Below are 13,191 nucleotides of genomic sequence, written 5' to 3'. Positions count from 1 at the left end.
GACTGGCATGTTCGACGCGCTGCCAATCGTGGTGCAAATAAATCCCGAGACGCCGCCAGCCATGTTCACGCTTCCCGATCAGTGCTTTCTTGAGGTACCCATTCGCCACCCGACGATTCGTGGCATTTCTCAGCTCGGTTTGAAGTGGTACGGTATACCGGCGGTGTCGAACATAACCATGGATCTCGGAGGTTTGCACTACACGGCTGCACCATTTAACGGATGGTACATGGTGACGGAGATTGCGACGCGGAACTTTGGCGATGAGTCGCGGTACAATCTTCTACCGCAAATCGCCGAGGCCATGGGCCTAGATACATCGACGCACGACACGCTATGGCGCGATCACGCTCTGGCTGCGATCAACTACGCCGTGTTCGATTCATTTAAGGGCGCGTTGACAAAATCATGTATGCAGCGTCAAGTTAGAAATGCGATGGCAATCCAACGCGTCATCGAGATTTGCACGCTGTAAAACTATGCGAGGCATTCAAAATGGGTCTGTTGTCGTCCCTTTCTGGCGTTTTCGTCACGACGTAGTGGCTGCGTCGTCCGTTTCGCTTGAAGCCATGTAACTTTGAAGCATCAGGTTTTTCACGAATTTTCGCAAGGTGGAAACACCCGGGAGTCGGTATGACGCAATGGCATGATAACGCTAAAATTCTCAATGTATGAAATATTTGGCGGTTCGTGACTCGTCATGCGTGTAGGGACTCTCCCAAGCCGTGAGATAAATTTTTCCAATTTATCCCCGCCGCCGGGACCCGGCTTCGCCCTTTGGTTGACGGCAGCTGTCCGCGCTGGAAGTTCAGAGACTGTCCGAGCTTATCAAGACCAGGATATCTTTAACATGCCATACACTGATCATGATGTAGGGGTCCAGGCTAGACGCATGGACCACTTGAGACGGACAGAAAAGCAGTCTGTTGACGATATTTCCCGGGTAGTATCTATCAAAAAACTGTTTCACTGCCACGTAGATTCATTTAATCATTTCGTCAACTCAGGATTAAGTGATATTGTGCGTGGTGTGGAGAGTCAACATATTTCAGTAGGACCTGGATCGCGACAGGTCGATATATGGTTGGAAGACTTGAAGATTGAATCGCTGAGGAGCAAAGTGAGTGCTGTGGCAACGTCGTCTTCACAAACACCTAGATCGTGCCGTGAGGTGGGCGAAACGTACAAGACATCGATGTCAGTATCATATTGCTGGCGATTACAGGGTAACGATGCTATGCAACGACGCGTTGTGCAGCTTGGTCAGTGTCCTGTGATGGTACAGTCAAACGTGTGCTCACTTGCCCGGCTCTGCCCAGCAGAGTTGGTAGCGTTTGGTGAAGAAGCAAATGAGGCTGGAGGATATTTCATCATAAATGGCATTGAGCGAATGATTCGTATGATCATAATGCAAAGAAGGCATCATATTCTTGGACTTCGTAGACGAGCCTTCCTGAAACGTTCACCACTTTTCACCGAGTACGCGACTGTTATGCGATGCGTGAGCAACGATGAGCACTCTTCTACAATTCGCTTACATTATATGCGCAATGGTTCGTTAAAAGTTGCTTTCCAACATCGTAGAGAGGAATTCTTTATCCCAGCTGGCTTAGTCCTACGCTCACTTGTGGCCTGTTCAGATGCTGAGCTGCATGAACGAGCATGTATGGAACTACTAGGTACTAGCAGTCATGAGGAGACTTTCGTGAAGGAACGCCTTGCCATTATTCAGGAAGAATGTCAATCGCTTTATATATTTACACAAATTAGTGCGCTATCGTACTTGGGACAGCATTTCCGCACTCTCCTAGAAGCTTCCGCAAGTGAAAGTGATGCTGCTGTCGGGGAACGCTTCTTGCGTGATACTATTTTTATTCATCTGTCTCGCAATGGAGACAAACTCTCGTTGTTACTGCTCATGATGAATAAATTACTCACGCTCGTTACCGGAGGCTGTGGACCGGACGATCCTGATTCACTCGTGAATCAAGAGGTTTTGCTTCCTGGCCTCCTTCTCCAGAAAATTGTTCGTGAAAAGATACAGATATCTTTCCAGAAGGTGCTCACTCAAATAAGGGGTTTGGACTGTCGAATCAACGAGGACATAGGTCGAGTCATTGATGAGACTGCGTCCTTAGATATTGGTAAAGCCCTTGAATATATCCTGGCAACTGGTAACCTAGTCAGTCCAACAGGCTTGGGCCTGAGCCAGGCAAGCGGTTTCACAATTGTTGCGGAGAAACTGAACTACTTCAGATATCTGTCTCATTTTCGCTCGGTTCACAGGGGAGCATATTTTATGGAACTACGAACGACGGCGGTTCGGAAGCTACTACCTGAATCATGGGGCTTCTTGTGTCCAGTTCATACTCCAGACGGCTCACCCTGCGGTCTGTTGAACCATCTCACAGAAATGTGCGAGGTCGTCGTACCCGATAAAGATCCGCTAGTCCGTTCAGAACGACTGGATCTTATCAAGTCAAAGCTAGCCTGGGCTTTGGTAGATGCAGAGCATAGAAGTAGATTCCATCATAGTGTGCCTGTCATCGTTGAAGGAGTTCACATGGGCTACATTTCAATTGCTGACGTTGAGCGAGCCGTGGCCGCTCTGAGAGAAGCGAAAACTGGATCCCAGCTCTCGCTTCAAATGACAGAAATTTGTCATATCCCCGTACACGGTGAGCATGGTTTGTTTCCGGGCCTGTATATTTTCTATGGTCCCTCAAGGCTAATGAGGCCGGTGCAGCAAGTGCATACTGGCAAAATTGAACTCGTTGGGACGTTGGAACAATCTTTTCTATCAATTTGCTCGCTCAGAAAAGAAATGAATGATATCTTCACGCATTCAGAACTGAAGATGACTTCTGCATTGAGTTGTATTGCAAGCCTGACTCCATGGTCAGACTTCAATCAGAGTCCTCGCAACATGTATCAGTGTCAGATGGCTAAACAAACCATGGGGACGCCCATGCATAGTATTTGCTTTCGGAGTGACACTAAGCTTTATCGATTGCACACTCCACAGCGCCCAGTAGCGCTTACTTATACGTACGACAAGTACGCTCTGGACAATTATGCACTTGGTACAAACGCTGTTGTTGCAGTCCTGGCATATACAGGGTATGATATGGAAGATGCTATGATATTGAACAAGGGCTCACTTACTCGCGGCTTTGCACACGCAACGCTGTATAAAACTATCGTCGAGACTGCCTCAAAGCACGAGTTAATCGGTATGAACGCTTCGCAATCACGCACCAATGAGCACATCGACAGTTTCGGTACAGTCGATGTCGGTTCCGTTGCGTCACCCGGATCCACAGTGCTGAGGGTGAATAATGGCGAAGGGTTGACGAAATCTCGACAAATACGTATAAAGGGCACAGATCCGGCCGTTGTCGATCGTGTTGTGTTGACTTCTACAACTCAAAAGGGAAATCAGAATGTTAAACGTGCAGCAATAACTTTTCGGTATGATCGGAATCCAGTCATAGGTGATAAGTTCAGCAGTCGGCACGGGCAGAAAGGTGTCCTTAGTTTCCTATGGCCCGAGGAAGACATGCCTTTTTGCGAACGGACAGGTGTTCGCCCCGATGTCATCATTAATCCACATGCCTTTCCCTCCCGCATGACAATTGGCATGCTAGTTGAAAGTTTGGCTTCGAAAGCTGGAGCCATGGCTGCCGTATTCGCTGATGCAACACCGTTTAAACGGGATAAAAAGTACTCTTCTCCAGCAGAGCGGTATGGTAGCTTGTTACGAGAGCATGGTTATAACTTTTGTGGTAACGAGTCTATGATCAACGGTTACACTGGGGAGAGCTTCAGCGTTGATATTTTCATTGGCATTGTGTACTATCAACGTCTTCGTCACATGGTGAGTTTTGACATGATCTTTTTCTTTCGATTCGACTAAGCCTTCAATTAGGTGAGTGATAAGTTCCAAGTGCGCTCCACTGGACCAAATAATCCGCTTACAAAGCAGCCCATCAAAGGAAGAAAATCTGGTGGTGGGATTCGATTTGGGGAAATGGAGCGCGACTCACTTCTCGCTCATGGCGCTGCATACTTGGTGCGTTTACATAAGTTTGAAATTCTGACAGAATCTAACTTTCTTGTTCTAGCTGCGTGATCGACTGAATATGTGTTCAGACAATCAAGATACTTGGGTGTGCAAGGTGTGCGGTAGTTTACTCGCCCCACTTACCATGTGTATGGCAACAAGTTGCGGTGAAAAGTATGCATCGCAAAGAACGAGATGCAGAGTTTGCGAGTCTAATACCTCTGTTGAGATAGTTTCTGTTCCGCACGTTTTCATCTATCTTGCAACTGAGCTCGCCGCAATGAACATATCGATACAACTGAAAGCCCGTTGATTACTCTATCAGTAGAACTCTCTGTTTTAGGTTCACGCGATAGAAGTGCGAAACGAATCGAGAGCAATTCACTCAATTATCAACTCTCACGGCAAAAGAGTGCAGCAGAGCAAGGTTGCGATCCTTACTTTTGCGCCACTGTAAAGAATTGCAAGTCACCAAACATATGTACACTCGTTTGTTCCGAGCAGTTGCTGATACCAAACTGTGATCTGCAAGTTCGTAATTATAGTAAGTTATCCCGTTCATATCGAACTCCGAGCTACTAACGATCTCATCCTCTTGAACTGGTCTACCTACGAGCTCAGGGGCGAACCCTTTGATGAAATTTTCCAATGAAACGAGTTCTTTCAAGTCTATGACGTCTGTTTCTACCTAAAATCAACATACGGTGAACTTAGACGACGTTGGTTAATAGCAAAATACCTTATTTGAAAAACGTGCGATGGGTGCGAGAATTATTTTCAGTACGCCGTCACTTTCACTGACGAACTTGGCGTCTATTTCAGTTCCTGCTGGATCTGCGATGCTCACCGGTGCCTCTCTCCACGATTCAATTGCTCGAAAGGAGTAGGGTGTAATTTCACTCCAACCTACACCATGCCCTCCACTTTTTTCCTCTGGCCTTGAATAAACTCGAAAGCCTTCGTCATCCACTTTTGAAAATCCAGGGACTCGTCCAGCTGTCATGCCCTGCAAGGGGTGAGAACGTATGAGTTCAAACTGTTAAATGAAGATACCATGATAGCTTTCGCTGGAGCTACTCCCATGTACACGAGAGAAGAAGCTGATGATATACCTAAGAGCCTACGCGACACGTTCTCGCCTTGGGCTTGTTGCATTTTAGCTTGTGTTTTTATAGAGTCTCCGTCGGAATTACTCGCCACACGTGGAGTCCGCTGGAGTTGGCGTCTCACGGCGGTTCGAGGTAGTTTGCGAATGTGGAACGCCTCTGATAATGTTGTTGGCATGTTGATTGTACCGTTTATCTCGCTATATATTGGAATCACCCGCAAAGGAGAGTAGCAGCCAGCGGTCTAAGGGATCCGTACACCTGTGGAGGGAGTCTTCGTTTGAAAGTTCCACAATTGTCTCGAAATATTAACACTAGGCCGAGGAGGAGATTTGGGGTGAGCGACGAATTATTGTGTAAGTGCAATTCGGTGTAATTACACTGTTATCACCATCCATTGGTAGTAGAGTGAAGAATGGGATCGCGCTTGGCAGAGCGATGGAGTTATTAGAGCGAACGAACAAGACCAGTCCTCGTTGGGGCGATCAAGGCTACTTGACGTACAAGGAAGCGCTCGATAGACTTGGGTATGAAGGAATCAACGGGGAGGCCATACTGTCACGTAGAGTTCATGAAGCGCGGATGGTTGCAAGGATGAAAAGAAATTGATGTTGACGCAGGTGATCCTAAGTGCAATATCAGTACACATTGACGAGCAAGACGTTTCTGCGCAAAGATCGCCCGAATATGCCGATTTGAGCACGATGGGTGCGCATGAAAACGAAGCACTGCATCTCATGCGTAGAGGATTTGAAGATGCCAATGCGCGCGCGTCGGCTGCCACTGAACGGCCGAGAAGAGCGCCCGAGGGGACGCGAGTCCCAGAGGTGGAGATATGTATACGCTCATCATGATTGGAAACCGAATTTTGAACGATTTGCTCGATAGAGAAGCCCAAAAGGACTGCACCACAACTCTCAGCATGAATCAACTCAAAGACTTTTACGTCTATTTGGCACAAGATCGGTTCCTCCCGCAGCCGCGTCGATACGATCTGGAACGCGAAGTGGAATCGCTCGCGTGGAATCAGCATTCAGAAATATTTGGGAGCGACATTCCGTGGTCAGAAAGACCGCCCGTATCGGACGCCAGCATGACTGACGTCGTGACGGACGCCGACGCGATGCTCGACGACGCCGAAGAAGATTCAGTGCCACACGAAGGGGACCTGACCTGAGCATGCACGGCCGCTCATACGATTCGGATCCGCGGGCTGGGAGTCACGACGTCGACGTCCGTTCGTCCCCAAACTCGGCGTGTCACGAGTTCGCTAGCTTTCGCGTCGCCTCGTAAAAAATCGCGCGGATCGCGCGACGCGCGACGCCGTGACGCGTCGCGGCGACACGCTTAAAGGAATATCGGTCGCAGGTGTGTCACGCCAGATCGGTTCCGCCGTGACTAAAAGTGAGCGACGAATTAGGCCGACTAACAGTACATTTAATCGGCGCGCGCGTCGACAAATTAAATTTGTCAAATTTTGTATGCAACTCGTCTTACATGTCCGCGTGTACATACGTTGCTCACGCTTTTTGTTGTAATGTAAGCTAATAAAGATGTTCGAATACATGCAACGTGTACCTGAAAGGCAAATCTTTAACATCGTATGGTGACCACGCGCCAGCGCTTACTTGTACTGTTAGTCGGCCTAATTCGTCGCTCACTTTTAGTCACGGCGGAACCGATCTGGCTTGACACACCTGTGCACGTCGTAGCAGGCCGCGTGGATCACGCGATCAGCGGAACGCTCAAGACCGAGCTTGAGGATTGCATACGCCTTTAGTGAGTGACTGACTGTGTGATGTCGGTGCTCTCAACGTCTGTTTGCAGCCGTGTTTGCCGGACAGTGAGCAAAAATAACCTCATCTCGAAACGACTACTGTCCCGTAGTAACTCGTTCATCCATAACTCGGGACAGGTTACTAGATCGCAGCGTTTGAGAGTACAAGAGCGTTTGGGGGCATGCAATTCGTCCGCTTCCGACGAAGATCTTATAACTACACTGAAAGCACGGGGTCTTTTTGATAGTTGCACTGATGAAACCAGTTTAGCAGAGGCCCTTCAAAAGCCCCTAAAAGTGTACTGTGGCTTTGATCCAACCGCGGACTCTCTCCATCTGGGTAATTTACTTGGCATCGTGGTTCTATCATGGTTTCAGAGGAAGGGGCACCGTCCCATTATCTTAGTAGGGGGTGCAACCGGAAGAGTTGGTGACCCGTCTGGGAAATCGCAGGAGAGACCACTACTTGATGAGGCTACTTTGAGCACGAACGTCGCAGCGATAAGCAACTCGGTCTTGAGGATATTAACACGGGCCGCCAGTAATCCAGCGGTAGTGGTCTTGGATAACTATGACTGGTTTAGGAATATTACTTTGCTTGACTTCTTGCGGGATGTGGGCAAGTATGCGCGTCTAGGTAACATGCTTTCGAAAGACAGTGTCAAGTCCCGTCTCGATGGCGGTGTGGGCCTAAGCTTCACAGAATTTTCTTATCAGCTGCTGCAAGGGTATGACTTCATGCATCTCTTTAGGAATGAATGTGTGAGCGTGCAAATTGGAGGGAGTGACCAGTGGGGCAATATAACTGCTGGCACTGAGCTTGTTCGCAGGGTTCTTCGAGAGGAAGGTGCATACGGTTTGACATTTCCACTTCTCCTGAAATCAGATGGAACAAAATTTGGTAAATCTGCATCTGGTGCGATATGGCTGTCAAAAGAGAAGCTTTCACCATACCACTTCTACCAGTATTTGCTGAATACGGCTGATGGTGACGTTATCCGGCTTCTTCGCATGCTCACCTTTCTATCACTCGACGAGATAGCGAGTATTGAAGGCTCCATGGCTGAAGCGGGCTATATACCGAACACTGCGCAGCAGATATTGGCGGCAGAAGTGACGCGATTCGTTCACGGGCAGGATGGACTCGACGAGGCTATACGAGCAACAGAGAGTTTACGGCCAGGCACAGAAACAGTTCTTGATGCCGCAGCTCTCGAGTTGGCTTCTGATACGATTCCGTCCGTCGCCATAAGCAGGGTTGCTGTCGTTGATAATCTCGTGACAGATGTTGTAGTGGTCTCGGGACTCTTAGAAAGTAAAGGCGCTGCGAAAAGAATGCTTCGCAACGGAGGTATACGCGTTAACAACAACAAAGTCACAGATGAAACACGAACCATAGTAGAAGGAGACATCATCGGTGACAATATGCTCCTACTCGCAGCTGGGAAGAAGAATAAGCTTCTGATAAGACTAGATGAACGTGAATGAACTGCCCACGCATAGGTGGATTTAATCACGACTACAATCACGACTAAAAGTAAGTTCGGAAAACGGTAAAATATGTAACTTCTTCCCTTCGGCCGCACTTAGCGGCGCAACGTGTGCCCCATTCACTGCGAATCGCGAATATATCTTTCTAGACCACGGGAGCGTTCGAATGGCGTGCTGCTCGTCTCGTGTAGTTCGCTCGTCGAAGCGGTCATATCTGCGACTTTTCCGCTTCTTACGCACCGTTGTGACCACTTTACTTGTGATTTTCGCCATCGCATCTTGAAACACTTGGTTGATGATGTTTCGGTCGGCGTCAGCGAAGTTCACAGTGTTCACGTTCTCGAGCACTTGCTTCATCGTTTCGATGTTCAGCGGCGCTCTTGCGAACGACTCTGGACTACCATCGAAACTTATGTTGAACGCAAGATCATCCGCGACGTCCATGGTGTTTTCCGACGCATCCGAAGTCGAAGCGCACTCTTCAGTGACCAGCGCGCGCGCCTCGCGCTTCACGTCCTCCTCTTCCATCGATCGCCTCACGCGGTTGAGGAACGCGTGTTGCTTGATCAACCCGTACGAGAAGCTCACAGTGACGAGAAATAGTGTCGTTGCGTTTCACCTCTGCGACTTTTCTGGAGAAAGCGCCCGGCGACGTTTGTTTGCGAGCAAAGCAACAGCGACTTCACGAGCATCCTTGGCCACTTGGACGCGCCCATCTTCGTCGTCGCGAACTGGAGCCGCCGTCGCGCCTGCTGCGCGCGCAAGCGCCTCCGATCGCGGAGACGACTTCGTAGAGCCGTTACGTGCCGTCGACCCGGTCGGCGACGCGCTCAGGCGCGCGCGAGGGCCCGTCATGCGCGGCAGAATCTGCTCGAAAGATTAACGCCCATCGAGCTCCAACGATCGTCTTCCGTCAACACCCACGCGCTGAATTCAAATTTAAACGGTCGGATCTCGCGAGAAACGGATAGATGATGTCACTCCGCGCCGCCCGGGCGCGCGCGCGACGCGGAGTGACGAGCGACGGCGCGAGAAAACGCGCTTGTTAATTAAATTAATTCAGGTTTTTTCGATACATTCCTTTTTCGGTACCTTGTTTCGTCACGGATAAATTTATATATCGCACCTTCAGAGGGATTTTGACTAATCTCCGGGTAGGTTGTGCACACCTTTTGTTGAGGCATGACGTCATGACCCGTCATGTCATGTATGAGTAAACAGTATGGCGGGGGCACTCCCATTGGTGTTTTACCTTGTAACACCTTCGCAACACGCGAGCGATTGGTCGTCTAAAGTTTGCGTCGCGCCGCTCGATTTCACTCGTGTTTGTCACGCATCAAGTTTTTCACGAATTTTCACAAGGTGAAAACACCCGGCAGCAGATGGGGTGTGATGATCTGATATTGCTAAAATGCGCAATGTATTGTGATATTTGACAGTTCATGACTCGCTGAGCTCGAGAGACTCCTCTGAAGGTGCGATATATAAATTTCTCCCAACCAGCCTATAGTCGAGCTCCATCGAGTGGATTTTGTAAACGGAGAGGCGAATGTTCACTACAATACGTGATGGTGACCCGCGGAACCATACTTGTATCATTGACAATACGGTACTTGTGGATGTTTTACTCATCGATAAAAATGTGATCCATGGTGAGATTAGACACGTCCGAATCGAGGCGAAGAAAAAGCCAAGAAACGCTCCAGAAACGGCTGCACTCGAGCGTAGTTACCCTGCGACGCACCATACATGGATCCCCTATCCCCCGCAATCACGTTCTTTGACAAAGAAGGCAAGGGTAGAACAAGCTATATTGGTAGCCTAGTGCCTGAGAAATTGTTCTACCCAACGCCTGGTCTCTGGTTCACTAATCAAGGCAGTGAGGTGAGTTGAACGTTCCTGTCGAGCTCTGGTGTTCAAGTCACTTTAGGTGTTGGACAGATTAACAGAGGAGTATGAAAAAAATCCGTATCCAACAGAAACGGAGCTCGACGCGCTTGCACGAGAATTGAACGCGCCCGATTCTCAGAAGGTACGGAAGACAGGTGCAACACTCCGCTTGCTGATTATGTGCAGATCGTTTCTTTCTTCCAAAATATGCGAATAAGATCGCAGCTTTCTTCGCAGTGATCCTACATATGATTCAACTAGAACGACGAATCACGCTGTTTCCTTGCGTCGACTGTTCGAGTAGCCTCCGTTTAAACACATGAAGTTGGACTAGGTGAAAAGTTTTCACGTGGACTACACGCTTCTTGTACGTTTATGTAATGGCACTCAGTGATACTCGCACTATATCGTTTACACATTTATCAGTAACAATTGAGCTACGAGGTTGGAATAAATGACTATAAGCTCCCACCTGATATCGTTAGCAGCACAACAGCGCATAGCGTCACGCTATACTTGGCGAGTGTTGATAAGTAGGAGGCCATTACATGTTGTTAAGCATTACGTCTTGAACGTCTTTAAGGAGTGCTTTTATGACTCCTCTATCGGGCAAACCGTGCGCCAAGCCGTATATGGGGGCCTTCCCTCCGGGCACTGTCTTCAGGGTCTGTGATAAGCGCACTGCTGATCTCAGGTCAGTTATCAACTCATCGATGGCTGATAGATTGGCAGGCGTGATACAAAAATGCAGCGCTTTAGGATTTTGAAGCACTGCCAGTCTCCAGCCCTTTGATGTCAATATATCGTTTAGTACATATATATTGCTACCCGTCGAAGTGTGCCAAGCCACGATCATTGTTATGTGCGTTCCGATCAGTTCCAAGCCTTCAGTAGCAGCTATCGCTTCGCGAAGCTTCTTGGCACCAGCAAATATATCGTGTGCTGCTTTAGAATACCCTTCGTAACCCATATGGAGCATTGCAGCCCAAGTTTGTGCAATGAGACCTCCCGAACGAGAACCGGCTGGTGTTGGGGAAATGTATAGCCCTCCAGACCAGTCTGCCACTGACGTATACTGAAACTGGCGCATTATTGCTGTCGAATAAAGAATTACAGACGATCCTTTCTGCGCGTAACCATATTTATGTGTGTCGACACTCATGGACGTGACACCCGGAAGTGAGAAGTCAAACTTTGGTACACGACTTTCATGCTCAACATCGCTTAAAAAAGGCAGCACGAAGCCACCTAAGCACGCATCAACATGCAGGCAACAACCATGCTGTAATGCGATGTTTGAAAGATCATCTACAGGATCTATGGTTCCATGCGGATACGTTGGTGCCGACGCGTATACTAGTACTGTTTGGCGACGTAATGCCTTTTTGACTGCCAAAATATTCATCCTTCCATTTTCATCCATCGGTACGCGCCGAATCTTTATTTTGAAATACTCTGCCGCTTTGTACACGGCTGCATGTGCGGAAAGGGACACGATCCTGCGCAAAACAAGTCACACTCACATTAATATGTCGCTTGATGAAAACGTACATTTCGGGGTTTGTTATCCCCTTTGTGTGACAGATGAAATCTCGCGAGGCTCGTATCGCAGTGAGAATACTCTCTGTCCCGCCCGACGTTACCGTTCCACAAATTTCTATTCGGGAATCGCTTGATAATAACCTGCTAGTCATATGCACTATTTCCAATTCCATGCGACCCACGCTGGGGAAAGCGTCGCTATGGAGTGGGTTTGTGTGAGCAAAATCGCAATAAACGGTATTGCAAAGATCACGATGCCTCGTATCGGAAGCATAGATCGTACCTGTCAGCTTTGACGCATAGAATAACTGCTTATAGTCACCATTCTTAAGACGTGCAGCAGTTTTGAGGATGTCCTCAACTGACAGACCACTTGTCGGCAACTCGCAAATTTTCTGCTCTTTCGCGCCCGACTTCAGACTAACCTCCAGCTCTAATAGGATCTGCCTTTTTGAGCGCTCAACTATCCTTCTCACGCCAGGGAGACTGCGGAGAAATGTGAAAGCCAGCTCAGGCCGCACTACGGCGTGTAGCATGGTGCAAGCCGTCCTAAGCACATTGAGAATTGTTAAGCAGAGCAGCGCGGCGTGGATAAATAGTATGTTCAAATATCCCTGGTTGCGCAATGGAGAGAGCGAAGACAGGCAGAGCCACCCACATGCGCTAACTGTTGAAGTAGGAGTCAGACCGGTTGGCTTCGAGGGTAAAGCTACTTACGGTGCACTAGGCTAGCGCGAGCTAAAAGCGCTATCATTTGCTGTGTACGCCACAATTTTCACAGGAATGCCCTCAGCGCAACTTCTTCGGGATCTCCTTGATGGAGGGTCGACCCATGTAAAGTACAGACAGTCGCAGACTGATAAACTGATGCGACCTGAGACAGGTCCCAGTGAGGCTGAAAAAGAGACTGCTAAATTGCTACCGTAGATCCGGCAATAGAGGGTGAAAAAATGATACACCTGATTTCGTCGGGTCGTCGACGCGCGTCTACTTGATAGTTTGCAAAGATGAATGTCGCGTTCGAAAGATCTAAACGTCCTCTCGCGGAATCCCGACGTTCGACGTATTTCGTGCGCGCGTTCGTCCGCTATGCTTCGTCAAAGTTCAATTTTTGTCCTTGAAAAATGATACACTGAAAATAAAAAACGAAAAACGAAAAACGGTCGATCGAACGGGCGAGGATGAATCGGGAAGTCTCATTTACCCTACGCTTTTAAAGAGACCCCATTTGCCCTACGAAGAGTCTCATTTTCCCTACGACATCGTAGGGTAAATGAGACTTTCCGCGGCGGAAGAGTCTCATTTACACTACGCGTGTTGCG

General features: G+C 48.6%; 6 protein-coding genes across 6 annotated transcripts; 4 read left to right on the top strand and 2 right to left on the bottom strand.

Moving 5' to 3' along the window:
- Positions 1–475, top strand: OT_ostta02g02300 (Nitric oxide synthase, oxygenase domain; the record flags this gene model as incomplete). Its single annotated transcript, XM_003074989.2, has 1 exon — positions 1–475. A coding segment is annotated over one exon (475 nt), but the record flags the coding sequence as incomplete, so codon positions are not given.
- Positions 476–700: 225 nt separating this feature from the next.
- Positions 701–4,376, top strand: OT_ostta02g02290 (RNA polymerase, beta subunit, conserved site; the record flags this gene model as incomplete). Its single annotated transcript, XM_022985063.1, has 3 exons — positions 701–3,877; positions 3,929–4,072; positions 4,125–4,376. 3 exons carry the CDS (start codon positions 701–703, stop codon positions 4,374–4,376), a joined length of 3,573 nt encoding a protein of 1,190 aa, XP_022840753.1.
- Positions 4,377–4,448: 72 nt separating this feature from the next.
- Positions 4,449–5,347, bottom strand: OT_ostta02g02280 (Mog1/PsbP, alpha/beta/alpha sandwich; the record flags this gene model as incomplete). The annotated part of the gene is made up of 3 exons (XM_003074987.2): positions 4,449–4,751; positions 4,803–5,069; positions 5,117–5,347. 3 exons carry the CDS (start codon positions 5,345–5,347, stop codon positions 4,449–4,451), a joined length of 801 nt encoding a protein of 266 aa, XP_003075035.2.
- Positions 5,348–6,967: 1,620 nt separating this feature from the next.
- OT_ostta02g02270 (Aminoacyl-tRNA synthetase, class Ic) lies at positions 6,968–8,434 on the top strand (the record flags this gene model as incomplete). The annotated part of the gene is made up of 1 exon (XM_003074985.1): positions 6,968–8,434. One exon carries the CDS (start codon positions 6,968–6,970, stop codon positions 8,432–8,434), a length of 1,467 nt encoding a protein of 488 aa, XP_003075033.1.
- A 1,752-nt stretch (positions 8,435–10,186) lies between these two features.
- OT_ostta02g02260 (Homeobox domain) lies at positions 10,187–10,567 on the top strand (the record flags this gene model as incomplete). The annotated part of the gene is made up of 3 exons (XM_003074982.1): positions 10,187–10,321; positions 10,368–10,469; positions 10,514–10,567. 3 exons carry the CDS (start codon positions 10,187–10,189, stop codon positions 10,565–10,567), a joined length of 291 nt encoding a protein of 96 aa, XP_003075030.1.
- Positions 10,568–10,871: 304 nt separating this feature from the next.
- On the bottom strand, positions 10,872–12,623 carry OT_ostta02g02240 (Pyridoxal phosphate-dependent transferase, major region, subdomain 1; the record flags this gene model as incomplete). The annotated part of the gene is made up of 3 exons (XM_022985062.1): positions 10,872–11,826; positions 11,879–12,536; positions 12,587–12,623. 3 exons carry the CDS (start codon positions 12,621–12,623, stop codon positions 10,872–10,874), a joined length of 1,650 nt encoding a protein of 549 aa, XP_022840752.1.
- Positions 12,624–13,191: the final 568 nt, after the last annotated feature.

The sequence above is a fragment of the Ostreococcus tauri genome (assembly GCF_000214015.3).
Source record: "Ostreococcus tauri WGS project CAID00000000 data, contig chromosome 02, whole genome shotgun sequence".
NCBI classification, from domain to species: Eukaryota; Viridiplantae; Chlorophyta; class Mamiellophyceae; order Mamiellales; family Bathycoccaceae; genus Ostreococcus; species Ostreococcus tauri.
The sequence above is the reverse complement of the archived record's forward strand: the minus strand, read 5'-3'. Positions and strand labels throughout refer to the sequence as shown.